General features: G+C 39.7%; 3 protein-coding genes across 4 annotated transcripts; 1 reads left to right on the top strand and 2 right to left on the bottom strand.

Annotated features, from left to right (window-relative positions):
- The first annotated feature begins 943 nt into the window (after positions 1–943).
- Positions 944–4,246, top strand: tm4sf21a (transmembrane 4 L six family member 21a). 2 transcript variants are annotated; one of them, XM_077592375.1, is made up of 6 exons: positions 944–1,064; positions 1,144–1,333; positions 1,711–1,776; positions 2,931–3,064; positions 3,295–3,492; positions 3,573–4,246. In XM_077592375.1, the coding sequence occupies exons 2-5, from the start codon at positions 1,157–1,159 to the stop codon at positions 3,488–3,490; spliced, it is 573 nt and encodes a 190-aa protein (XP_077448501.1). In that variant the 5' UTR covers positions 944–1,064; positions 1,144–1,156; the 3' UTR covers positions 3,491–3,492; positions 3,573–4,246. The 2 variants fall into 2 exon arrangements, with proteins under 2 accessions (XP_077448501.1, XP_077448502.1); XM_077592376.1 differs by lacking the exon at positions 944–1,064 and having other exon boundaries at positions 1,071–1,333; positions 3,295–3,505.
- slc25a15b (solute carrier family 25 member 15b) lies at positions 4,121–10,634 on the bottom strand. Its single transcript, XM_077592374.1, has 7 exons — positions 9,905–10,634; positions 9,242–9,326; positions 8,426–8,684; positions 8,224–8,361; positions 5,357–5,532; positions 5,130–5,288; positions 4,121–5,054 (listed from the first exon to the last, which is right to left on the bottom strand). The coding sequence occupies exons 2-7, from the start codon at positions 9,294–9,296 to the stop codon at positions 4,933–4,935; spliced, it is 909 nt and encodes a 302-aa protein (XP_077448500.1). The 5' UTR covers positions 9,297–9,326; positions 9,905–10,634; the 3' UTR covers positions 4,121–4,932.
- A 944-nt stretch (positions 10,635–11,578) lies between these two features.
- LOC144067859 (insulin receptor substrate 1-B) lies at positions 11,579–27,154 on the bottom strand. The gene is made up of 3 exons (XM_077591894.1): positions 26,486–27,154; positions 21,599–24,604; positions 11,579–16,661 (listed from the first exon to the last, which is right to left on the bottom strand). Exons 1-3 carry the CDS (start codon positions 26,832–26,834, stop codon positions 16,654–16,656), a joined length of 3,363 nt encoding a protein of 1,120 aa, XP_077448020.1. The 5' UTR covers positions 26,835–27,154; the 3' UTR covers positions 11,579–16,653.
- Positions 27,155–27,531: the final 377 nt, after the last annotated feature.

The following is a 27,531-nucleotide window of genomic DNA, read 5'->3' as shown; positions in this document are numbered from 1 at the left end:
CTTTGTTGTTCTGCGGCCTTTGACTGTACTGTCCAACTTATAACTATGCCTTGTCTTGCTACTGTCACAATGAAATTTCCCGAATACGGGATGAATAAAGTTATCCAATCCAAATGCCTTCAAACCAACAAGTAGTAACCTGTAAATGCCCAAAAATCAATAGAACGCAACCAACGAACAGGAAGCAGCCCGGAACTAACCCCAAAATCAATAACAAATTACAGTATTCCCTCGATTATCGCAAATTCTCTTCTTCGTGATTTTTTTTCTATTAACTATTAAAAAAGGTAGTTATAATGAGGTGACCTTACTTCGCGATTTTTCGATTATCGTGGCCATGTCTGGTCTACATAGATCGCGATATTCGAGGGATTACTGTATTCCTTTTTTTTAAAGTGACATGTACGTACCCTAAATGAAAAGGGAGTGCAAAATTAACCTATTGCCTGCCATTGACAACGATAGATGTCCGTTTTACTTAAACTGGCTTAGGATGCTCATCTTTTTGTCCTTCTGACGGCGCTGGACGTCCAATCCATTTTGACTGGAAGGGTCGTATCAACGAGCGTCTAGCACCGTCAATGGCGGCCAGCGGTTAACTTTTTGGCCCAAAATAAACCCACATGAGATCTAGTTGACACAAATGTGGCCCGCAAATCAATCAGAAATTAATGCCCTTGTTTTATAATGTCAAAAGTCCAACAAGCATAGTGAATTATAGTGATGTGTGCTTGGGTAATAGTATACTTTGGAAATATGTTTAGTTATTTTAGTACCACTCTATCAAAAAAATGCTAATGATTAATGTAGCTGAACTTCCTTTTAACCTATTATTGACTTTTTCTACTGGTTATGTATGAGTCAGGCAACATGATTGGTTACTTATTGTAATGTGTCAGAGCACTGGACAAAATGACGCCTCCATTGGAATGAGTCACATTTTCTTCTGCTGCCTATCCCCCGGAGTTTGTTTGTCCATGGTATCTGCTTGTCGTTCCACCTCCCACACCCTAAAATCACTCACCGCTTGCACGTACAAGTATACACACTTTTATCTTCCCAGGGTCAGTGGCTTCACTTAAAGGGGGAAGGAGGAAGCAGCTGCCAGACATCCTTGTTCTCTTTTTCTTCTTTTCTCAACAGTAGAAATTTCAACATGTGCACTGGAAAATGCTCGAGTTGCATTGCTGTGACTTTGTACCCATTGGCGCTTATATCCATCATATGTAACATAGTGTTGTTTTTTCCTGATGGGGACATCAAGTTTGCCAAAGATGGACATATTACAGAGGAGGTCAAATATATGGGAGGACTTATCGGTGGGGGAGTAATGGTGAGTTGCCTACAACCAACATGTCTTTTAAGGGTGTGACTGTATACTACTGCACATTCCTTTGTTTTTGTTCACCTTTAGAAAAAGCTATCTAACATGGTGTAAATCACAGGTGATACTCACATTTAAACACTGTTTCATTTTGGTTTGACCTGTAAACTGTTTAGTGGAATATAATATCTATTCTTTTGACAACATGTGTTGTAGTTTTCCATGATGTTGATGGGCATATGCTTGAAGTGATTTTTTTTTTCATTGTTTGTAAAAGTTAAGTTGTAATCTCTGACAAAGTCAATCAAGATTGTGTCATTTTATTGGATATCATTATATTGTGCATGAGGCTCGAATGTAACAAATTTAACATCAATTCCCAACAGGTCTTGTTCCCAGCACTTTATATCCATCTGACTGGAAAACAAGGGTGCTGTGGAAATCGCTGTGGGGTGAGTAAATCTGTTTTATTTTTATTTATTTTTATTAAACCCTATTTCCATGTGAGTAATGTGAGTCATTCAATTGTTCAAGGTTTTTTTCTTCTTCAGGTATCAGAGTGTAACATACCTAGGGTCCATACTAGTATATATAGAGAATGGTTCAAAGATTGTAATGTCATTTGTTCATGATTCTTCTGTTAACCATGAGCAAAGGTTTTTTTTTTTGTCATCGCCCACATGGCAGCAATTTGAAAAGAGGATGTTATAGAGATGGTTAATGCCCTCTTTGTGGCGTGGTTGTCATACATGGCGTGGCGCCGTAACGTGTAGACTTCACCACAAATGTCGGGTACACTTGTAATGACACGTAAGAGAATGTGGTGTAGTCTCCATACCAATTGAAAGCCTGATATTGCGCATCTGTAGAAGTTGCTCATTATTCCTGACAATGTTCCATGCATTGAGCTGTGTACCAAGGAGCTTGAATAGAGCTGGCTGTCTGTGATAACATTTATATTTTCTGAGTTTTTGAAAGACTGGTGATAGTGAGAATGACCTTTAGTTAAGCACTAAAGGTGGGGTGAAGGAATAAAAATATGTATTTTAGACAGATTTATCCATGAAATTCATTAGAGGCATAAAAGTGACAACAGTCACGATAGAGAAACCAATTTTAAGAGGAAATAAACATGCCTAGCAAGACAGTGGCTTTACAAGCCAGTTCCTAGATTTAAACACAATTGAGTAAACAGTCAGTAATACAATACAATAGTAAACACAATACAATATACAAAATACAATAAACAGTCAGAATCACCAAAAATAAATGGAACTGTTGCAGGCATATTAGATTTTAGGCAAGCATGTGATTTCAATGTTATCGCCTCAGTTAATCTGTTCCAATATTGCAAAACTTGATTTAAATGCATGTTGCTTTATGTCGCAGCCATCTTTTGATTCATTTGACTGTACCAAAACTCTTTTCTCAAAGTGTTCTTCCTACTTTGAGAAAATCAAATTCTTCAGAGACTGTGAGGAATAAAATTATGTTGAAGGGCCGCTTTTATCTTTTATTCATCAATAGCTTGGACAGCAATACCAAGACATTTATCTTGCCTCAAATGACATATAACTGAACTTTGCTTATCTTTTCAACTCTTTAGATGTTCTTATCCATTGTATTTGCCGCAGTGGGTGTGGCCGGAGCCTTGTACAGTTTAAGCGTGGCAGCACTTGGTTTGAAAAACGGCCCACTTTGTAAAGTCCTCATCGTATGGACAACGCCTTTCAAAGACAGGTAACACTCTGATGAACTTTATTATTATATGGATGGCAATCACAGGATGTTTTACCTGTATTGGAGATCAAAGTGGAAGATAGAAATCTTCCCCCTCCCTGTTGTGTTGTCATGTCATTTTGTGATTCATTTTTAAAGTGATATGAAAGGAAATGTGAGGACCCAAAAAAAGACGAGCTTAGATTCAAATCAAGAAATGTGCGGTGGTATTAAAACTCATTTGTCCTCAGTGACCCCAGTTACCTGACTGATCACAAAAGGTGGGGCTCATGCACAGAGCCTAAAAACATTGTGCAGTTCAATATTGGATTGTTCGGCACCCTGTTGGCCTGTAGCTGCCTGCAAGCGGTTCTTTGTGCCATCCAGATGATCAACGGTCTCTTCGGTTGTCTGTGTGGAACCTGCAGCACCAAAACAGTCATCTGAAGGTCTGGCAGAGAGGTTGGAGTTGTGGTCTGCTTTTACTGCTTTAACCTGGCTAGGGCCTAATCACTTTTTGGCTTTGCAGCTGCAGCCAGGCGTGAGAGCTGCCAAGCGACCCCTACTGGAAGAGCAGCAAGTGCGTAGAAATTGTCTTCGCACTGTTAAATATTTTTTCCTCAAGTATTCAAGTGAAATCTCAAACTTTAAAATCTTTATAGGTCAACTTAATGTGACCTCTTAACTCATTCCCCCCGATTGACAACAACGATAAATTCCAAATTCATTGAAGCTGAAATAACGGGCTGTAAATGTTCAAAGCTCCATCAATGGCAGTCAATGAGTTAAGTCTTGGATCAAACACAAGTTGTGCAAGTGTATTCAAAAAGTCCAATTAGGTTAAGATAATAATGCACTTTAGGTTCCCACTAGGAGTAGATTATCCCTATTATTTTTTTCTATTAACGTTTGAACTTAATCTGAAATGGAAAAAACAAACAATGTAAAATGTCTCACATTCATTATCAGAATATTTAATACATGCTTTACACTGATTTTTCGCTACTGCAAAAGGAGTTGATTCAGAATAAAAATCTGTAAAAGATGTTAGAGTAAAAAATACAGGATAAAAAAAGCTGCTTTTGTGAAAACTTTAATATGATTTTTTGTTAACGACAAACTCATGGCTGTTAAATATACTAACCCTATATTCAGTATTCAATTGTTAGCATTTTTTTAATAAAATCCATTTATATAAACAGAGATATTTCTGAGATTTCTTGTTATTACCACACATGTTCAAAATAAAGATTACACAGTGAAACACATGGAGCGCAAATAAAACATTAGGATGTTTTAACCAAAAAAAAAGAAATATAGTACAAGAAAAGCTAAAAACTGGAGATTTGAAAGGCAAATGACGTGGTCGTCCTATGTGTTTAGGAACCTGATATTGAAATTCAAGACACTTGCCAGTTTGGAAAAAAATATTGAAATATTAAAACACAAGGAAATAAATAATCCTTTCTTATATTTGAATTTCAGCACACTATAATGTTAAATAAAATCAAGAATGGCACCATTAGAACAGTGAACACATCTGGCCAATAAAATAACAACAACAACAAAAATGTATCTGTCATTGTCCATTATAAAGGAGTGTTGTTTTTCCTTCATGTACCTTCATATAATCTCAGAAAGACATAAAATAACTGATTGTTTTTTTGTGTGCGACATTGAGGTAGGCGAAAATGTCATGGACAATTCCACAAAGAATTCAGTTTCTCGGTAATATTGGCAGTAGAACTTCTAAAAAAATTAGCAAGTTTAAAAGAAATACACATGAAAATAAGCCCAAAAAAGATTCCTTGTGTTTTTTGGAGTGTTTTGTGGTGTAAATACATCCAGACAGCTGATTTTACCCCCTCCGTTGTTTTAAAATGTGCAATTCAGCTATCAAAATGCTTCATCATGATTTTGCGGCTAACCTCATAACCCAAGAAAAGTGCTCCGTTAGCAGGAAAGGTGCGGACCATGGTGGGTGTGAGACCAGAGTAAAGCGCTCTAAAACCTGCAAGTGAAAAGGAAACCAACTGAATTAAACCTGTTAAGGTAAAACATTTATTAAATGATGAAGATTTGCTACCTTCAGTGCGTGTGATGGTCATAAAGGTTTTAAAAAACCCGCCCTGTTTGCCGGTCATGGACATGACCTGGATCCGAGACTTGACACAGTCCATGGGGTAGACCACAAGCCACAGGCACGCCCCTCCAAAACCTCCACTGAATACTATTGGCGCGACCCCTACGCAAGGCAGTAAAATGCATAAGAGTTATGGGCTTCCAAAAGAACTGAAAATCTGGCAGGCTCACCTATGTCGTCTTTTTCACACTTCAAGTAGTCAGCGAAGGTAGTGCGGCAAAACTCGTAGGCGCCAAAGAAACAAAAGTAGCCGGGGACCTCTCTGGCGATAGTCGTGGTCAAGCCCTGAAAGAAGCCCTGTGGACCCTCATTCTTCATGATGAACCTCACCACAGACCATACTGAGCTTGAGACAGAGAACGTAGGTATAGGTCCGAAAAAACAAAGTGGCTACTGAGTATAGTTGATCTTGCGTAACTGTTGTTACTGATAAAAAGTTTTATTTCAAAGCGACATTAACCAAATTTAAAAGTAGATGCGGCAAAACACAACGGGACTGTTTTGACGGGACTCCAGCAGCAGATGGCGATAATCACATTATTGTTTGAAAATACGGATGCTTTGTTTACATTATAATACTGCTTGGTTTACTTTAGAATGCTTTGTTTACCTTATAATGAAAATATTATGCCTTGTTCAACTTTTATGCTTACTTCGGCAATTCTCACACAGTTGTTTTTCTAACCATCTAGGGCAGGGCTAGGGAACCTATGGCTCGGGAGCAACATATGGCTCTTTTGATGGGTGCATATGGCTCTCCACTAACCTGTGAGGTAAACTATGGAAACTACTGGTGAGAAAGCGCAGGAATAGGAGCGTTACGTTGGTATTATGGCATTGACACTACCCCAGCGCCTTATAATCATTTTTTTTGCATGGATTTTCTCATTGATACTCATTGATTAGCCACAACGTAACAATGTTGTCAAAAGAATTCAGAGACTTTTTGTACTTTAAAAGTGGTGAAGTGACTAAAAAAGGCACATATTTTCATGTATGTTGACTTTTAAATTGTGAGTATGGCTCTCAAGGATTAACATTTAAAAAAATATGAATTGTTTATGGCTCTTTCCATCAAAAAGGTTCCCGACCCCTGCATTAGTCTTCTGCATCTATTCTCTCATTGATCCTCATTGATATTCAATGATTAGGAACAGCGTAAAAATGTTGTCAAAAGAATTCAAAGACTTTTTGTACTTTAAAAGTGTTAAAATGGCTAAAAAATGGCACATTTTCATGTATTTTGACTTTTAAATTGTGAGTATGGCTCTCAAGGAATAACATTTGAAAATAGTAATTGTTTATGGCTCTCTCTTTCAAAAGGGTTCCCGACCCCTGATCTAGGGTGTTATTGTACTGATTACATAACCTGTTTTTCGAGTGTCGCGATTAAATACAATGATTCAGTTACTACAATTCAGAATGCCTTGTGGACTAAGACGACGTCACAAGGTACCTCCTTGCAAGTGTAAGCAGTTATGTTGAAAGATGTTTTCCAATTTTAATTAAATATTACTAATAATGATTTAAAAGGTTTTAATCATTATTCCAACAGTAGACAAATGCGATATCAAAAGTAACCCGAAAGAAGTCATAATACCAAAAAAAGGATCAATCATTTAAAGAGATCTCTCATCTCATTTTCTGAACCCCTTTATCCTTACTAGGGTCACGGGGGGGGGTGCTGGGGCCTATCCCAGCTGACTTTGGGCCAGAGGTGGAGGACACCCTGAATTGATGGTCAGCCAGCCTTTTGAACCCAGGACCACAGAATTGTGAGGCCGACGCGCTAACCACTCGTTCCACCGGGCCGTCCATCCATTGGATTTGAGAAGTGGGAAAGAAGTTATATGGATCGGGAGTGTTGTACTCTATTACTGTTGATTCTTCAGGTCCAGACTACTGAGGGACTGTGCAGATAAACTTGGAAGAGTGATTCTGCATATTTTCAACCTCAGTCTAAATCTCCAGAACGTCCCCACCTTGTGGAAGACATCCTGTGTGTGGTTCTAGTTTTATCTAGCTCTACAATGTCTTTTCCTCTGTCTGTATCTGTTCTTGCTACTGCAACCAAGATGGCGCCACTCAAGTGGCAGCCGGTGGCAGTAACTCCGTCCGCTCTTACTCGTTTCTTTGTTTTTACAGCTTTTCTATCTTTTTTAAAATTACATTTTCATATTTCTTAATACTTTCCTTTGTACTTTTACTTGAATGTTTTCACGACCTTTACGACTTGACTCCACCTATTGCGTGTGAGAGGTAGTCATTGTTCTATTAGCTTAGTTTCTTTATGCTAGTCCTGGACATTTTTGGGAACCATTCAGGCCAGGAAGGCTACCAGTCCTGATGATCAGCTCCAGACTACTGAGGGATTGTGCAGATCAGCTTGGAAGAATGATTCTGCATATTTTCAACCCCAGTCTCAGTCTGCAGAAGGTCCCAACCTTGTGTGGGCTTCCTGCGTGTGGTTCCAGTTTTATCTAGGTTTATATTGTCTTCTCCTGTGTCTGTGCTTGCTACTACTACAAACTGAATGTCATGAATACGGGATGAATAAAGGTTAATCTAATCTAAGCACAGGGTGTGAATTCTTTTATTTTGATCTAATCTAATCACAGGGTGTGAATTCTTTTATTTTAATCTAATCTAATCACAGGGTGTGAATTCTTTTATTTTGTTTAGTCCTTGCGGTCTGCTGACTATCTCCCAAAATTTCAAACTAAAGGGTAGTCTTGTAGTCAATTGCCCAATTATGGAGTACACTTCCATTTCATCTAAAGATATTTAAAAAAGCAATTAAAACTACATTCAAAACACACTGTACTTACATTCTTCTGTGTGTTATCATCACAGCGAGTTGTTATACCATACTTTACCTTCCAAAGTATGCAAAGGAAAAAAATCGTCGTCGATTTTAAGTTCTGTTTCATTCATTTAACCCAGCTATCTTCACTCGACCGTTGACATCAGGTGCAAATAACAGAGAATAACTAAAGACGTAAAACATACGACTGAATGATTAAAAAAAATCGCTCACTTCTGACTCCTAGCTATCTTGCCCGACGCCTCCATTTCGTACATGGCTTGCAGACGACACTTGACCAGCTCCGTAGGGCATAGGACCAGCGAAGAGAAGATGGATGCTACTGAGCCGGCACACGCTTTCTGCATATCACTGGCAACCAAAGAAGACACACAGATGGTCTGTCTGATCGATAAAGATATTCACGTAGTCCTACCTCAGTACGGCATCGCTATGCAAGCCCGCCGTGAAGCGGATGACCTGCTGGCAGAAGCCGTAGCTCATGAAGAGCACGGAATTCTCAGCAATGTTGGCCATCAAAGCCGGCGAGGTTCCCTGGTAGAGACCCCGCATACCGACTTGTTTGTAGGTAGAACTAATGCAGTGGAGGAAACCCCTGTAAAGAGTGGGAAAGGTCTGCATCTTGACCTTTGCTGTGTCCAGAGGTTGTCCACTGAAAACACAGGCAGCTCCACCTAGGAAGAGGTCCAAAATTGTCTCTCTAAATTTCATTAGTTAAATACAGATGTGGTGTTTTCTGTCACTTTAGTCATTTATTATTGATTTCTGCACTTTTGCACATACCTGTCAACCTCTGCCGATAACTGCCCTTATAAATGATTTTGATTCCCCTTATAAACCCCCCAAAAACCTTACAAACACCGTACGACTCGTACGGTGTTTGTAAGGTTTTTTGGGGGTTTGTAAGGGGAATCATAATCATTTATAAGGGCAGTTATCGGCAGAGGTTGACAGGTATGTTTGCACCTTGTGTGATATCTTACTTTAAGACTCAGAAGGGCCATAAGTGAGTAAAGTACACAATACTAGAGGCAAATGAGCCGGAAAAAAGAAGCAGACAGATGTCAACAACCATTTGGACCCACTCTAGAGTGTTACTATTGTTTGCTCCCATTAACCTCTTAGGGAACAGTCTGCAGTTAGAATGGAGGAGACAAAGTGAAAGGTAAAACTGTACAGTGAGAATTAATTCTATACATTTTGTGGAGGCAAATAAAATGAATCCGATTACCTATAGCACCAGCAGAGAGGTCGATCATGGCCTGAACCACAGCATGAGGTGCCATTGTATCCAAAATTGTCAGGATTTTTCTCTTCTGACAAGGATATTAAAGAGGTTAGAATTAAATTGTGGATGATAAGAAAAAAAAATGGAACTCAATTATCACTGATTCACTATTTAGAATATTGGTCATTCAAGCATATTCCCCTCAAAAGTTTCACATACACGATTGTGCAGTCTTGTTAAATAGGAATATAATGAAAATATGTCTAAAATATTCCAATCTTTAAGCCCATTTTCTGCAAAGTACCCACTACACAAAGCCATATTTTAATTACAAGGTTATTATTTGTACTGTAACTGACCTGTAAAGGTTACTACCAGTAAAGGTTACCAATAGATGGAGGCAATGGGTTAAGGTCGTGCATTTTTGAGACTCATCATGTCAAAAATCGTTAAAAAAAACGTTTAAAACTTATACCACTACTACTTTGTAATTTATTAGCTATGGACTAAGTGCTTAGTTAGTGATCGTTTCCGTCTCATGTTGTTAGGAGTCAATGAGCAAGCCAAAATGTTAGGCAAGGGCACATTTCATGCCATTATACAAATACGGAACCACAACAAAAAAAAAGCGATTTCACAAAAAAAAATCGAGTCAGCATAACCTACCTGGCTGGAGTGAGAACGCTGTTAGACTGAATGACCTCAGTGGGGAATTGCAGCTGATGTTCAAACCAGCAAGTTGCTAATTGAAGCTAACTTGGAACACCAGTAAAGCACACTTGATGATCGGAAATGTTATCTCTTTTGCGACATCTTCCCCGACTTCGTGCCACATTTGAGTCGATGAATGAATGAATGGGCGATGATAATGGCTCTGCTGATCACAATAATAATAGATGACGATGCATCAGGTCAGCACATTAAAAGGTGCCACTCCGATCCAGTTTACAGGCAACACAATAATTCTCCATTTTTCTTGTTGAGCCGTTATGGATTACACTTTTTGATTTTGGGTCGTCATATTTAAAAAGCAGTTTAGTTTAGGATAAATACTATTTATTGCCAAGTGAACTTTCCGTGAAGGCATAAAAAACGACCACTTCCGGTTTGCCTCGTTACGTATTCAAATTGTTTGGGCACCCTCTGCTGTTCTTCTTGTGAATTGCTTCACATTAACGATTTGATATGGCGGATCTAGTAAGGCATTTAATTACGGATGCTTGTGGAGAATAATGGCTAATGTAGAGTAGACGATAATTTCACTCTGTAGTCATAAAAGCAGAACAATCACGTTTTAACTGTCAATCAATATAATCCATCGTAAGTGTGATGCATTGAAAAGAAAAGCATTCCACATTAGAAATTATTACACTTTATTGTGGGGACGCTTTGCATGTTTTTAGGAAGGTGTCAAATTGCATTTTTTTTAGTATTCTACTTAAAATGTAATGTTTATTATGAAGACATTTAATATCATTCTGTAGCCCAAATTTTGTTTTCTTTTTAAAATGAATAAAATAAGGGGTTTTAAAAGGTTGTTCTGGTGTTTCGATGATGATATATTTAGTATCTTGATATTTTTGGTGCTGCAGTCTTTTTAAATTGTTATCTTGTTTTTAAATAGTCTCTATTTAAATTAAACTTTCTTTGTGGGTTAGACATTTTTACGGAATGTGTAAATATATATTTCATTAAATTGCATTTGATCTTGCTCAATTTTGTTGCAGTTTTGCACTCTCAAGAAAAAAAATTGATGAATCCTCATTGAAGATGTGATGTTATTGTTTTGGAGCAAACTCAAAAAAATGTAGCTTTTCTATTTTCTGTCTTTATTCTTGGTGTAAATTTTAGTGTCTTAACTTGAATACCCTACTTTTAAAAGAGCAGACTGTTCGGCTAAATTATGATGAAAGTAAACTTCATTGAAACAAAGTAAATCAGAAAAAAATGAGCATGCATCCTAATTTTTGTAGACGCTTCAGTTCTAGATTTGACAAGTTCATACCACCGAAACAGTGTGTTCCCATTAGTGTTAAGTACTCCGAAAATTGCATAAAGAGAAGCTGTAAAATGCTGTCTCCATTGTGCAATTTTATAGTGTTGTCTGAGAATTCAGACCACTGATTATTACAGAGCAAAGTTCAACTGTACACTTATTTCTCATAAAACTTGGAAAGAGCAGACTCGGCTGCGATTTTCCAGAGTGCAACAATCAAGTACCAAAATACTAACCCAAGCAGTATCCCCTGGGTTGGATGTGCAGGTGGTCATTTCACCCAAAAATATAAATGTGACAGATAAATATACGTAATGTGGTGTGTGCATAACATTTGTATCGATTTGCGTGCAGTTACATCTATGGTACTTTAAAATTGGGGCAGTCTGCATGCTTTTCACAAACAGGAATAGTAATTTATTTAACTAAGGGAGCCAAGCTCATGATTTAGTAAATCCAAAACTACACGTGTGAGAAACATAAAGTGGCACCTTGTCACGCAATAGTCTTGCCAATATACCATCTGGGAGACCTAAAAAAAATCTGGGATTAAAACATAAAGTCTGGCTAATACCTTTGAAAAGTCTGATCAGTGTTTCCTCATGAAAGTCAGGTCACATGTAATGAAAATGTTGCAATTTGAACTTTGATACACAATCAATAAAAGACTGACAAATGTTATTTTTCTTCCCTTTGCCTTTTATATATAGAAAAAAAAACATTGATGTTGTCTACATCACAGACAAGTATCATCAAGATTCTGTTTGGAAAGAACTGGTCAAGAATTGAATGAACCTTATTCACCCAAAACTTCCCACCCATTTCCGGCCCCTTCATTGAATTTCTCTGTACATGTGATATTTTACATAGTTTGTATTGAATCTTTGTACATCATTATCAAAGTAGTATCAATAACTTTAAAATACATAAAATGCTCTTCCCTTTTGTAATTACAGATGGCATCTTGATTGGACATACGGTATCGTTTCCCACACTTAGAGTTCACCAAGTAGCCGTTTCAGAGCTTTTACTGATATTTTGCTTCGATTTGATCACCTGTTGTGCTCTTAGACCGTCAGGGGTTTAACTACCAACTGTTTTGTCTGCAGTCTTTTGAGATTATGAGGTATAGTCAGAACGACTCCATAATCCCTAATTAGAAAAGAACCATTGAAGGAATAACAAAAAGATTATAAAGGACTGCTTCGACCAGGTCACCTGTTTAGTTCAATTACAAGTTGTTGGTGGTTACCGTATTTTCTGGACTATAGGACGCACCTGAGTATAAGCCGCACCAGCCAAAAAAATGCATAATTAAGAAGGAAAAAAAACATATTAGTCGCACTGGAGTATAAGTCGCATTTTGGGGGGAAATTTATTTGATAAAATCTGCTTCGACCAGGTCACCTGTTTAGTTCAATTACAAGTTGTTGGTGGTTACCGTATTTTCTGGACTATAGGGCGCACCTGAGTATAAGCCGCACCAGCCAAAAAATGCATAATTAAGAAGGAAAAAAAACATATATTAGTCGCACTGGAGTATAAGTCGCATTTTGGGGGGAAATTTATTTGATAAAATACAACACCCAAAACATACAAGTTATCTTGAAAGGCAATTTAAAATTAAAATAAAATGGAGAACAACAGGCTGAATAAGTGTACGGTATACTAACGTTACATGACTGACAATGTCTGGTAATGTCAGTAACGACGTAACATATTAAGAATTATTCAGATAGCATAAAGAACATGTTAACACGTTTACCAAACTATCACTTTCACTCCAAATCACTAAATCCAATGAGATCTTCATCCTCGGTGTCACTTATAAACAACTCCCCCAACTCGGGAGGTAGACGCGATTAGCTTTTTTGTTTTCTTCATTTCAGTAAGAGTAACCTCCGCTTTTCGCCAGTCCGTTACAAGTTTCTTGCTAACTCCAAACTTTTTTTTCTGCTGCTCGATTACCGTATTTCCCTATTTAAAAATAACGTGAAATGATATAATAATGTGCTAATAATTTCACACATAAATCGCACCAGAGTAAAAATCGCACCCCTCGCCAAACTATGAAAACAAACTGCGATTTATAATCCGAAAAATACGGTAATTTTTCATTCTGAAGTGCAAATGATTGGCAGTAGACAGGTGATTGTTTCCATTAGTAGCATTTTTTTCTCAAAATATATGGAGATAAAGTTGAAATAAACACAAAGACATTTCAGTTCTGTCATATCTTGCTGAATTGGAGTTTGCGTAAATGTATGCAGTAGATTAAAAAAATAGTCTGCATACGCCGGTTTAAATTTTTATGATTGTGGAAAAAAAATGGAATCTAAAAATAGTAATTTTCCACTGTTAATCTGACCATAATTTAAAAAAAAAATCCAAATTTTAGTCTTTTAATTTATTTTGTCTTGGTGACATTTTTATTTTATTTATAACCCTAAATCTAACAGGGTTTCAACAGTAGCTAATGCATTTTTTCTCATGTCTCAACCCTTTCAACATTATTAAAGCATTGTAAATATGATTCTAAATGTGGGAAAAGCTACTGGTGTGAAAAATACATCCTTTATACCCTGTATACACGCACCCAGAAAAACTTGTTCTTTTTTTTTAAACATAGATATAGTCCTTCTTGATTTATTGTACATTGTGTTTAATATAAGCTTCAACTGGACAAAACCAGCCTTCAGTGGTTCTGGGTACTGTATGCAACCTGTCATAAACTCACATGAACGTTATAAAATCACTCTTAAAAATGCTTCATTGAAAAATAAAAAACACATTTTGGCCCCGTAGCACTTCAACAAAATAATAATTATTTTTAAATCAGATTTAAGATTGACTGTCTGTATTTTCTTTTTCTTTTTTGTTACAGGTTAGCAATCTTACAGCAGCATAACCAATAGAAATAATACAAAGAGTGGCTTGTGAGAGGAACACATCAGGTCTTGAGATTTGGGTAAAGGCAGAAAAGAGCACTATTCACACCATTTGGGGGATTTAATCCACATCCAAATATAGAAAAACAACACACACACAAGCGTGTTCATAGTGTACTAGCCCAGGTAAGCACTTAGCTGCTCTGAAGAGTTCAAATAACTTTCTCTCATGTTTGCTTTGAGGTTCAAGATACACTACAAGCCTAAATCAATACATACATACCATTTGCAGCCTGATATGAGTCTGCTTTGTTACTATTTTATGTACAAGAGCGCGATAGCTGTCGGGTAAAAACGTTGCACAAAGTCATTAAAAAAAGGATTCAAGATTAAAACGTATACAATTTAGAATCCACATGTTGTCCAGTAATATTTTTAGGATGAAACAGCGGCCCATGCGGTGAATTTTGGGCCAAACCTCAACTTGACAAAGTCAAACAAGAGCAAGGGATGCTTACATAGTGGCTTAACTGTTAGGCACCCTAAAAAAAATCACGTTTCAGATAAACAGTAAGGCAATTTTAAAAATTATTTGCTGATACCAATATTTTTCTCCACTCGTTTTTGTATTGTCACTACCCATTGAAAGATTGTGTAAAACAGCTACAATCAAAAAAGAGGCACTTTATAAAAGCGTATATAGACATCTAGGCTAAATATCATTAACCAAAATACTGTATGTATGCTGTATATTTTGAATGACACATGTCACATTATATTTGTGTGAACTAGTATGTAGATGTTTAAAAAAAAACTGCAGTGTCATAAATGCTGTTCTCTTGTATATTGTAAAATGAACCATAGAACAATATACATTGTTATAAAATGTTTAAAAAGTATTTGATAAACATTGTACACACTCCTTTTTAGAATAGCAGTACATGTTGGTTAAAAAAATGCTAAAACAGAAAATATGTCTTCTTGTTTCACCATCTACACAGACGGTGTAATGGAGTGAAGGCAACTTTTGTACCGATTCAGTTTGTCTGAGGTACTGAGTGTATACTTAGGACAGGCTGACCAAATAATGCTCTAGAATAACATTATTTTTGATTGGCCAATCGGTATGCACATGGATGTATGCTGCACAAAAAAGCCATTGCAAATAAGAATAAATGCATCCTATTAGAGGTTCTTAAGTCAAGAATCTTGACGATATATGTATTTAATCACGTAACATATTTAATAAACCTCAGGTGGAAAATCTGCATTGTGGCTTGAAATGATGGTGTTCTTTTTAAATAACAGGAGTTAATCAAAAGAGAGTTTAATTCAATTTGAAATCCTCAACTTTATAATCTGTTTTTCTGTGTGTGCAGACGTGATGTCATTTGAAATGGGCAACTAGTCTTATGAATTTTCACCTTGGGAACATAAAATGTGGGTCTATGCTGCATTTTTTTTTTTTTTGCTGTACTTATATTAATGATAAGTATCAATTTCTTTAATCAAAACGCAAACATGTTTCCAATGGATTGTAATGATGATGTTGAAGCGCAGTACTTTGGTAGAACACCCAGGTGTACTTCTAACAACACGATGGATTTTGACGAATACAATATTACACATAAAATTAGTAGTAGTGAGATGGTTTAATTCACTAGTAGCATACTCTGAGGGTTCCACTACGTGCAGAAATATTGACTTATAGCTCAACATTGCCTCTTAATTTATAATTTTTCTTCGAAATTATTCTGTTTTTCTCATCTTAGAAAATAAAAGATAATTAGGGCAACTTGGAAGTGAATGGTCATCAAAGCTGTGTTCAACTTTTGCAATTTGTTGTTTTTTCTTTTTGAATAATGCCATGTCACAGCCAAAAAGGTGTATTTAAAAAGAGCATTATTATTATTTTACAGCAAAAAAAGATCTGAAGAAGCCTTATGGCTATAATGTCATTTATGTTTTTTAGATAGACATATTTCCATCTTTTTTGTATGACATTTTTCAGAAAACGAACAAAAAATGGCGTGACACATGACAAAAACAAAGCCTATTAGGACTGAAGGCTACAATAGGACTCCATAAACAACAGGGATGACATTATGTGCCTTGAATGGTCACATTTTATGACATTGACTTAGCTACCAATCACAATGATGTCAATCACGTAGGCAATCCAACATAACATGGGGCATTTTTACCGACTTTATGGCTTTGCCCGATTGTCATAGTGCTTTGATGATGTCAAATGGATATAAAGCCGACCTATAAACTCAAATAATCAGCCATCATCACCCTTCATCCGGTTGACTTTCAATCATCAGAGCAAAGCTTATTAACATTTCCTTACCTGGTGTGTTTGTGTGTGTGTGTGTACATGGGTGTGTTTGGCACATGTTGAATTGTCAGAACATGGCAGACGAATGAGGAATGGTTTTTTTTTGAGAGTTCCAGCATTTTGGACTCCCGAACAGTTGTGTTGCGGCAACAGATGTCACGCTGTTTTCCATCGTAGACTTGAGCACAAATCAACAATCTGGAGGAAAACAATGAAAAACATTCAGGAATTTGTGACGCAACCATTGAAAAACATCAAATGGCATGCTTTTCACTTTATGGATTATTACTCAGGCGGTATTTATCATAACAGTAGGTTAGGTCCATCAGGTCATGAAGTTCTTTAAAACATTTACTCAGTGGCAGCTTTCGTAAACATCACATGACGCGCGGTATCTTTCTTGAATGATTTTAATGATAACGGCCCTGTGCAGAGTGGTACGCAGGTTCACATTATGCAATTGCATCCAGAAAAGATTTGAGCATTGCAATAATCAGCTCACAGTGGCTGTGACTGTGCCTCATAGTGATCCACAGAGACTGGACGACCCTCTCTTTATTAAAGAATAGCCTCGTAAAGCAAAGAGTTTGTACTTCAGGGGACACTTGGGGATAAAAGTGCTCATACATCAACATGACTCGGGCTGACCACTTTTTCGTTTCGTTTCCTTCTCCTAAGAGGAAAATGATGGCATGGAAAGTTTAATAGAAGACCAAATTTCCTAGTTATTTTTTTTATTTTATTATTCTCTCAGGGTAGATTTAATGTTGTTTGTTTTGTTTTGTTTAAAAAAAATAATGAGCTGAGTTAAGTATGTTATCATCAACATTTCAATGATTTTTCCCCCAAATTTTGTTGTAGCTATTGAGTTTGAATTATATTCAGGATTTATATATTTAATATATAGTAATACGTCGACATACGAGTGCCCTGACATCGTGTGCGGTCGTTTGGTCGCCGGTCTTTTGGTCGCCGTCTTTTGGTCGCCGGTCTTTTGGTCGCCGGTCTTTTGGTCGCCGGTCTTTTGGTCGCCCGGACCCAAACAACGGGCGACCAAAAGACCGGCGACAAAACAAGGTAAAACAACACGGTCTACGCATCAATAAAAGCCAACAATGGCCCTGAGCAGTTTCACTGAGCGGATGTCTGAGTGTATAAGAGTTTGTATGTACATGAGTTGTCCCCTTAGGAAGGGACGTCAGTCAGGGTCTTAACAAGTTCTCCAACAAAACACAATAAAAGTACGGGAAATTTGGAGCTTTTCTTTAGCCTAATAATTAATAGGGCATTAAGTATGACTAAATAATAATTCACAGTTTGTATTTAGGGAATTTGAGCAACAATTTAAATGGTAATTATCAATAACCTTCCGGGCGACCAAAAGACCGAGTGGACATACGAGCAATTTGAGATACGAGTAAAAATTTGAGCAAATATTTATCTTGAGATACAGCGGGCGTGAGAGGCTGCTCATAAAACCATCATGGGCACTGTCTTTCTGGTCGCAACTCCCTCATGTAATATCTCTACGAGCACTGGGCGGAGCGATGAATTTTTTCAGTGTTTTTTTTCTTCCCGTTAGTCAGTGCGAATGGTGGAGCTTGTTCGCTAATACGAGAGGAGTACTACTTCCCGGGAAAGTTGGCAAGTGGTCGTGCGTTATCCTATTGTGAGGACATTTGTGTACATCATTTTGGGAATATTTTGAAGGGAAGACAAAAGCAAACAACCCTCGATAGGTTGCATCTGAAAGTCAGGGTGGAGGCGGGGCAAATAGAGCCAACCAGGGAGAAGAAAGGTGTAAAAAAATTAAAATAAAATTAGAATTAAGTTTAGTGTAAGGTTAGATTAAATTTATTTTTGAGTGTGTCTGTATGGTAATCCAAGTTTATTTAAATTTGTTTATGTTATGTCACGAGCGTGTTGCCGTGCAAAAGTTTGTTGCCTTAATGGTCATTTATGAACCAAAACAACTGGTTGCATTACTTTTAATAGTCTGAAATCATAGGTGTCAGATCAGTATCAGATCGATATCGGAAAAACACATCACTAAAGGATCAGAAATAAAAAATATCTATTCATGGGGAAATCCCTAAAACGGTTCTCATTGAGGCAATTGGGTGTTTGTCATGAGTCACCTTCCTGGAATATCGGAGAAATTTAGATCTTTTGGGTTCAAATATCCGAGGTTCTGCATCCAGACTAATCAAAAATAAAAAAAATATTCTGCTGAGTTTTAGCAATGTTAAGTCGTTACAGTCTTGCACTCTTTAAACACAAAACCAAGTCTGTTGAAGGTTAATATTGTTCTACGCCACAGTGTGATTAAACTCTATAAAAGGTGACAGATGTTGTGTTGCATGCTTATATTGTAAGTAAATTAAATCAAAGTGAGAAGGGGTCAGTCACGTCTGCTCTAAACCAAGCTGCACTTCTACCAGAACTAGCAAAATAGTGTACCAATAATTGATGCGACTCCGAGTCTAAAAAATGAATTAAAACCTCGGAAGGAAGGAAACAACTGAATTTAGTTACGATGTTCATTAAACATTTCACGTGGAAGTCATTGATAAATAATTATTAGCAGCATTATGTGAGGGATTGAATGCTTATTGTGCAGTCTGAATATACGCATCGAGAAGAAGCTGCACATCCACACGAGTCTCAGTGGAATAATCTATAGAAGCTATTGACAGAATATTAAAACAGTTTTCATCGCTATTCATGTTAAATGCATAAACCCGTCCTCGCAATAAAGGGGCAATTATTCCACTCTGATCACGCATGTATTGGATAAATCAATTATGTAAATGTAAAGTGTATGAATAAATTACATGCACAAATTCTATGTTCTTAATGTATATTTTATGTTCTTGGTTTTTATAGAGAGTAATGTGTTTCGTTAGCTATCAAATAACCCTGTGAATACTACAACGTCAAAATCGGACATTCCGTATAATTCTCCATTTACAAAGTTACTATGCTTTGTTTTGGCTGAAAGAAAGACAGTTCATTGAAATCTTTCAAATATAATTAACTTTTTTGAGCCATGGCACACTTTTTGCATTGCAAACATCTCAAGGGACACCACCATCTGAAAATCTTTTATTTTAAAACTATGTCGCCTATATTAACAATAGTCATTCTCATCAAAGTTTTATCAGCAGGAATCACATAAACCTCCAAAATTATTCCAAAATCTCATTTTTCACACTGACCTAATGTCTGCGGACACTGAACAACTTCCGGTTCGAGTGATGGAAAAATAAGTAATGTGATGTTGTTAATCTCATAATATTATGACTCTTCTCCGAATATTACTTAAATCTCCTAATATCACGCAAAAAATATTGTGCTCACACAGACTACCTCCCCAAAAGTTAACACCCTAGAAACCAAAAAACTTCCGGTTCATGTTATAGAAAAATAAGCGACAAAATGACTGTTTACTGTTACTTTAATTCCAAGTTTTTGAATCAGTTTTTCAGCCCTCAAAATGCCATTGAAATGATTTTGCCTTTTCACCCTTTACGCTTGTCACTTAGACAGCCTTTTAAAGCAATTATAAACCGTAACCACAATAATAAACTCAGCAAAACTAAACAAGTGTAGTAATTAAAAATGCTTGAAATCGTACAACTGTCGAGATTTTATTATATTTCACACCGTCCTCTTAATGGAAAATGGTAGCATTGCTTGGCGTAAGACAACCACAGATTTCTAATGCACTTCAGTACACTAGACAATCCATCAAAACCACACTTAACCATTATATGACTTTGAACCATGCACAGCAGGATGGAAGACTTGAAGGTTACCATGTGAACCCGTGCGGTCGACAGCTCGCCCACATGCACGGACAAATACCTACCTGGTGTTCTCTTCTTGTCTATCACCATTTAACTAAAAGGTTCATTACCAGCAGCAGACACATCAATTTGTGACGCTCTCACTCAACTCCCACTTGTCATAATGAGAAACCTTGCAGACAACCCACAGCTTGTAAGCCTTGGCATGCTAATATACACGTCTGACTGTGTGCGGTACAGAAGTTTTACTTGCAACCGATAGCATTGGCATAGTTACAAATGATCACCACTCCATCTGATCAAAATCTTTCCATCTTTACAGGCAACCATGAAGAATTCTTTTTCAGGATTGGTCTAAATTTAATGTCTATCGAGAATCATACTAATTTGGAAGCTTTAAAGCATTTTTATCTATCGATCTATCTACTGTCTTTTTCCTGAATCAGGCTAACCAACATCAGACCATCCTCAACTCACTCAACCTAATCGAATGTCAAGGGGAGTTTCATTTGGAGAAAGATAGTGCATTTTCAAAGTTTTGTGGTGCCTATAGGCAATTCTTTTAGGGGGAGGCCTTGCTCGGGGAGTCTTCGGGTTATAACGCCCTCATCCTAAGACGTTTCGACTGTATGAAGCCCATGCTTTGTCCACCATTAAATCCCTAGCCCAATATTTTCTGTTTAGCTATTGCATACTGCTTGTCTGTGTTTGTGCGCTCAGAGTATCTTTACCCTTTCCGCCCTGAGATTTTTCACATTGTGAACCCAAAGACAAAAAAAAATGTCTTTTAGGTTCAGACAAAGGAAGAGAAATTACCATGGAAACCAAGCTTAACATCTCAAAAAGAACAGAGAAAGGGGAGAGATAGCGATTGGCACCTCAGTAATGATAGGCTGCGTTCAGACCAAAATATAAAGCGTCACATGAAAACGCCACAAATGCAATGTAGTGTTCACACAGACCTTACGTCGCCAACAGTCAAGGAAAAAAAAAAACCTTCCAGTCACGTAACCTAAAAACGAGGACAGGAATCATACATAGGGTTGCATTCATGTTATTCATGTTGCAATTTTGATGTGTTGAGTGCTGTTTTGTAAACCATGAACCATTGGAAAGCCTAACTCTCCATCCACCTCTAAGCAACTATGGTACAGCACCTTTTAATTTTTTTAAATGTATTTTACCGAAGTATTTTGAGGTACATTTCAATTGAAATCCGATATTGTCAACGTGAGAATGGGACGTAATTCAAAGACTCCCCTTACTCAAGTTGTTCCTCAATCAACTCAATAAACAAAATTCTTGTGGCCGTGTGTAAGCTCTTACCTCGATCATCTTTCCTCCCGATTTGGTGCGCTCTCCGTTCTTCTGACTTATAGAAGTCAATACTGGCATACGTATTTAGGCTAGAGCCAGCAACAGTGCCCATAGCGCCTGCACCCATGTTGTAGGCGGCAGAGGAACGCTCAGCTCCCGCTTGAGGGCTCTCCTTAATGGCCAAGTCAAGGTCGATATAGTTAAGGCCTTGTTCAGCAGAGGCTTGTGGAGGTGGCGTCTCGGACAAACTGGCTGCCTGACTGCTTTCCCACAGCAAGGTGTCCGAAGTGTGCCGGTGGCCCGGCGGCTGGCCCCCCTCTAAGAAGGTGTTAGTAGTGGAGGATAGGTGTTGAGGCACAGAGGGAGGGGAGGTAAAGGTCTCTGAATGATGACCCCGTCGACCCTGACTGTTGCTCCGGACAAGTCTGCTGCCATGTTCGGGAGACAGGAAGGTCTTGACTGGAGAAAACCCCAGGCCCGTCTCCTCTTCCACAGAAACAGGAGGACCTGAGTGGGTGGCAGGTCTTGCTGAAAGGCTAGGATCTGAAATGTTGTTGTCAATGAATGAATTGAGGGTGTCTGCTGCTGTCTTTCCTTTGGATCGATACGCTGAGTTTTCATCTGTTCCCAGAGGAGATGATGCACCATGTTCACGCCGGACCACAGGGGCGACAGCCAGTGGACTCTGTGGGGGGTTGAATGTTGACCTTAGGGGAGTTGAGCACTTCCCTAGTTCCATGCTGACATACTCAGAAGATGTAGACAACGGTGCCGAGAAGCTACGAGGAAGGTTAGCAGCACTGTCAGTGGCGAGGAGAGGCTGGTTTGAGGGTCGGAGAGTTCCGTGAATTACGTCTTGCGCTCTATCCGTCACTGCGTGTCTTCCGCCAGTGTAACTATTGTCTTCCTTAAAGACAATACTGACATACTCACCGACATTGTGAGCCACCATCGGGGGTAGATTCTCCTTCACCCGAGGCAAGGTGTTTGCTTTAGCAATGTCTGAAGACACACTAAGTGGCCGAGCCCTCCTTTGTTGCTTCGGGCTCTTGGATCCACGTTTGGGTAGGGGACGGCCATCTATGGTGCACGTTCCAGCATTCTTGTACAAACTTAACCCTTTCCCTGCAGTGACAGTCTTGTCCTCCAGGCTTTCACTGCTGGCTGAGCTTGAGGAAAAGGAAGAGGAGGACATTGAGAGTTGGAAACCTCCTGTGGGCACCGCTCCCGTTTTGCTTCTCTTGTTGAAACCTGCTCCTCCAACGACTCCAGCGCTGTCTTTTTTGCACTCCCCTTTGTTTAAGTCCTCCTCAAAGCGACTGTAGAGAGTATGCTGATATGCTCGGGGCAGAGAAAAATAGGAATTAAACATTTTTGGTTGTAGTGGGTGCTGTTCAGGGTGTGAGGGTGGCGTGCTACAGGCAGATCGGCTACTGACGGGCGAGACGTTCATGTAGTCGTTGGAAGCCCGGCTCTCCGCGCTCACCCTATTGTCCCACATACCTATTCCATGCAACTCTGTGGCGGTACTACTATTAGGGGACATGACCATGTAGCCCTCTGAGCTAGGCTGCTGCATGTGCTGAGGCGGGGACACACTGTTGTTTGGCGTCATGGCCATGTATTCATCGTCTGCCGCCGGAGATGTGACTCCAGGTAGCATAGACATGTACCCGCTATCTGATGGAGCTCTCGCATTTGCTTCTCTCCTTTTGTCAAATCTTTTGCAGTTGTCCCCTCCCCCATCGCGTCGCCCGCACCCCATGGTCACGCTGTCAGAGACTACCCTGTTCACATTCTGTGACATGATGGCATATTCTTCGTTGTTCTCGTCGTCATCTTTTCGATGCAGGACCAGTCGTTCGTGGGTGGCTAAAGGCAGAGAAGCTCTTTTACTCAATAGCCTACGTTCCGCCTCAGAATCCCGACTGGATGAGCGCCGAAGAATACGCCTGCCTTTGGAGCGATGATGGGAACCGAGGAGCCCCTCTCGCTGACCCATGACTATGTAGCTCGAGGTTCCTTCACCGTGCCCGTGGTGGGGAGCCATGCTTGGCACGAGCAGCGAGTGTTCGCTGGGACTGGAGCCGTATTCGTCCGAGGAGCCGTAATCGCTAGGTGAACCTGAAACAGAAACTCTCTGAGATACGCGGGAGTAGGAGCACACCGTCATACCTCCCGCTGCCGCGCCCACCAGGCCACACTCGGAGCCGTGTCCAGAACTGGAGGACAGGCTAGGAGCAGGAGAGGGAGCAGGGTTTGGTGTGTAGCGAGCGAGGCTAAGGGTAATCTTTGCCGGAGTGGGGGCCCTAGTGGGCTTGGGCCTCAGCGTCGGGGTGGTTGAGCAGGATCCGTTGAGACTCGGGCTGGAGCTGGCCCATGTTGACCTGGTGCTCGTGCCGCTCTCCTCAGACCTGGCGCCAATGCTAGCCGTCCGGGCCCGCGGGAACCCGTGGCGTGACGTCGGCGAGGTGCTGGTACTGCTCCCGCCCGGGGTCTCTGTGCGAGCCCGCCTAGTGAAGCCCACCTGACTGGGTGGCAGATTGGGATGATGGCGGCGACTTGGAACGCTGATGGGGTTTGAAGCGGTTCCACCACCGCACGACGTCCCCACAGACTGGGATTTACTGCGCTGACGGAACTCCTCGCTCAGAGCTTTCATGGCCTCAAGCAAGGTCTCGTGCATATTCTGAGCCACCACCGAATCATCCACTTGCATCCAAAACTCCCCCGGCCCGGTTATGGCTGAACGACCCACTTCAATGAAGAAAAAGTTTTCTGAATGGCCACACCTGCGAACATTCATCAGCTGCAGCACCACGGCAGCCACATCAGAGTTGATTTTGACAAAGTTGACTGTCTTGTCAGTTAGGCACAGGCGGTAGATGCCTACTAAATTCCTGGCATGTCCAAGACCTTTTGGCCAAACTTTAACCTGCCACACTTCCTTAAAAGATGGAATCGGAGACGGAGAGCTACACTCGCCACTACTGCCGTAGTCTTCAGGCGATTTACCTGAAATGAACAGAAAGGACATGGATGAGGGACCCTACTAAAAAGATGGATGGAAATAAATATAAATAACACTAAAAATACATTATCAAAATAATGTGCTCTGCTGGTACTACAATGTCTTCACTTATAAATATTGCCCAATGGTTATCAAACAACAAATTAAAAAAAAATCAGTCACTCATGACCACATTATTTGCCTATGATTCCATAATATGGTAGCTACACATTAGATGAAAAAAAATTGAACTGATGCCAGCATATTTCCTTCTCATCAAGATTGGTTGCAACTACTATTGAGCAGTATGTATATATATATATATATATATATATATATATATATATATATATATATATATATATATATATATATATATATATATATATATATATATATATATATATATATGTATGTGTGTGTGTGTGTGTGTGCATGCGTGCGTGCGTGCGTGCGTGCATGTATGTATGTATGTATGTATGTATGTATGTATGTATATATATATATATATATATATATATATATATATATATATATATATATATATATGTATATATACACATACATACAAATATATGTAGTTATTCTCCCGATGCTGGCTTTTTACATTATATATGTGTATGTGTATATATATATATATATATATATATATATATATATATATATATATATATATATATGTATATATACGATATATATGTGTATATAAACATATAAACATGTATATATACACACATATATACGATATATATATATATATATATATATATATATATATATATATATATATATACACACACACACATATACATACACATATATAATGTAAAAAGCCAGCAGCGGGAGAATAACTGCACACTTTGAACCGAAGACTTCTTCAACGCATACAAATGAAGCAGAACCGATTGTACATGTTAATAAACGATATGGTGAAAATCTTTTTGAAAATAAAAAACAAACTGTCCAATTATTCCTGCCCCCCTTGCTTTTTCATCCACCCAAGAGTCACTACTTTCCTCCCACTATTTAAACATGTGCAAAGGAACCACGATAGCCATCGTATGAATTCCAAGCAACATAAAATACCCCACAAATCCAAGAAAATGAAACTGTCGGATTAAACCATCTCACGCCATGAAAGTCTCAGACATCACTTGAAGAAAAATGGCTTCTTCCCATTTAACAGTCACTTCCCAGCATTTACGCATGGTGCAGAGCTGGGAAAGCCCGTTGGTGGGGAGGGGGAAGGGGGGGGTCGCGGCGTGGTACTGATGGTGCTGTTCTTCTTGCATAAACGTAAACAACACGAGGAGACCCGCATAGAAACGGGCCCCTTCTACCTTTCCCCCCTTTTAAAACATGTGCAGAGCACGGATGCACGTTGATGTCGCCTCGTGCACAAATGTAGGTTATTCGAAGCGGACGGGCGGGCGGTTTCTCGGGCTCGTGCAGAAAAACAACAACACAAGCCGGAGCGCTCCACGATAGGCTAGCGCTATATGATGCATCCCGCGGATGGTTGCTATATGCCCTCTGCGCCATGCAAAAATACGGCTGCGCCTCATTTGCTCTATTACTACACTCAAGGCGCATCGTGTTCTATTCCAGACGGTTGCATGTGTTTGCACCAACAACACTCGACCCCCCACCCTCAAAACACGCGGCTTTCTCCATTTAGATGGCAATTTTGGTGCATTTATTCCATCGGCGGATGCAGCGCTAAATATGAATTTAGACGGGCAATGCCATTGAGTGCATCCGCCAATGCCCATGCGGGCAGATGGGGAGCAAAAAACAGCCTGAGGCTGGATGGGCCCGACGCGGAGACAGAGAGGAGAGATTTGACTTTTTTTGGTTGTTGTTGTTGTTGTTTTTTTACATCTTACAATTGCACTGGAGGTCCAGCATGGCTTGGTACCACTCGTTTTGGATCTCCTCGCTGTCCGCGGCGATGGCGAAGCTCTCACTGCGGGTGTAGAGCACGATCAGGTGCTTGTTCTTGGAATCGGCCCGCTTGTTGATGTTGAAGCACGTCTCCAGGTTCAGTACTTTCTTAGGCACGGGAGATTTGCTGCGGAATTTCTTCTCGTTCTCGTAATACTCCAAGCGAGCGGGACCGCGCTCCGAGGCCGCCCGAAGCACGAAGAATCGCCGGTGCATGGATTTGTGCTTGCGGAGGTAGCCGCTTCTGTGCACGTCTTCATCATTCTGCAGATCGGCGCCTAGGTTCTCCATGGCTGGACCGAAAAACACTGGCGACGTCGAAGAGCCGAGCTGACCATGTGAAGTCCTCGCAACTACATGCCTCCTCCTCCTCGTTTCGCTCCCCGCGTCGCGTCCTCGCTCGAGGCTTCAAGCATGTGCGCGGCGGGGATTAGGATGGAGAACCGAGCCGGAGTCTGGCCGCCGGGCGGCAAGAGGATTCCGAACGGCGTCCTCTGCAGTCCAGCCCGGTCCGAATCCCCAAAGCGACCGCGGGTGCAACCTCAGCCGCTTAGCGACGTCTGCTCTCCTCCACCTGTCTGACTGAGGCTGCTGCCCAGTCTACAGGCACCCCCAGCAAGTTGACGTAATTCCAGCCAGACATCCGTTGACGGTTTTCCACAATAAAAGCAGCAATGATGCGGGATCTCGTCTGTGCAGACATCCAAAAACGTCTAAAGGAGAGGCAATATTTTGCCTTGTAATGGAATAAATATAGTACGTTAGATAAACACAATTTTACCACAAATCATCATGTTTAATAGAAATAAGTAGAGGTTAAGACTTATTTAAACATAGCCCTTTAACAAAAAAGTTGTGCCTGCCATCCAATCACAGGCCCAGCCCCTAATGACTCGAGTGCTTCCAGGTGAGTCATTAGCCAGTGAGGAGTATTTAAAGCCACCAAGAACATGACCACGCCACTGAATTGTCTTATCATTTCACTGTT

Source organism: Stigmatopora argus, chromosome 22, assembly GCF_051989625.1.
Source record: "Stigmatopora argus isolate UIUO_Sarg chromosome 22, RoL_Sarg_1.0, whole genome shotgun sequence".
Lineage (NCBI taxonomy): Eukaryota > Metazoa > Chordata > Actinopteri > Syngnathiformes > Syngnathidae > Stigmatopora > Stigmatopora argus.
This window is presented reverse-complemented; position numbering and strand designations above follow the sequence as displayed.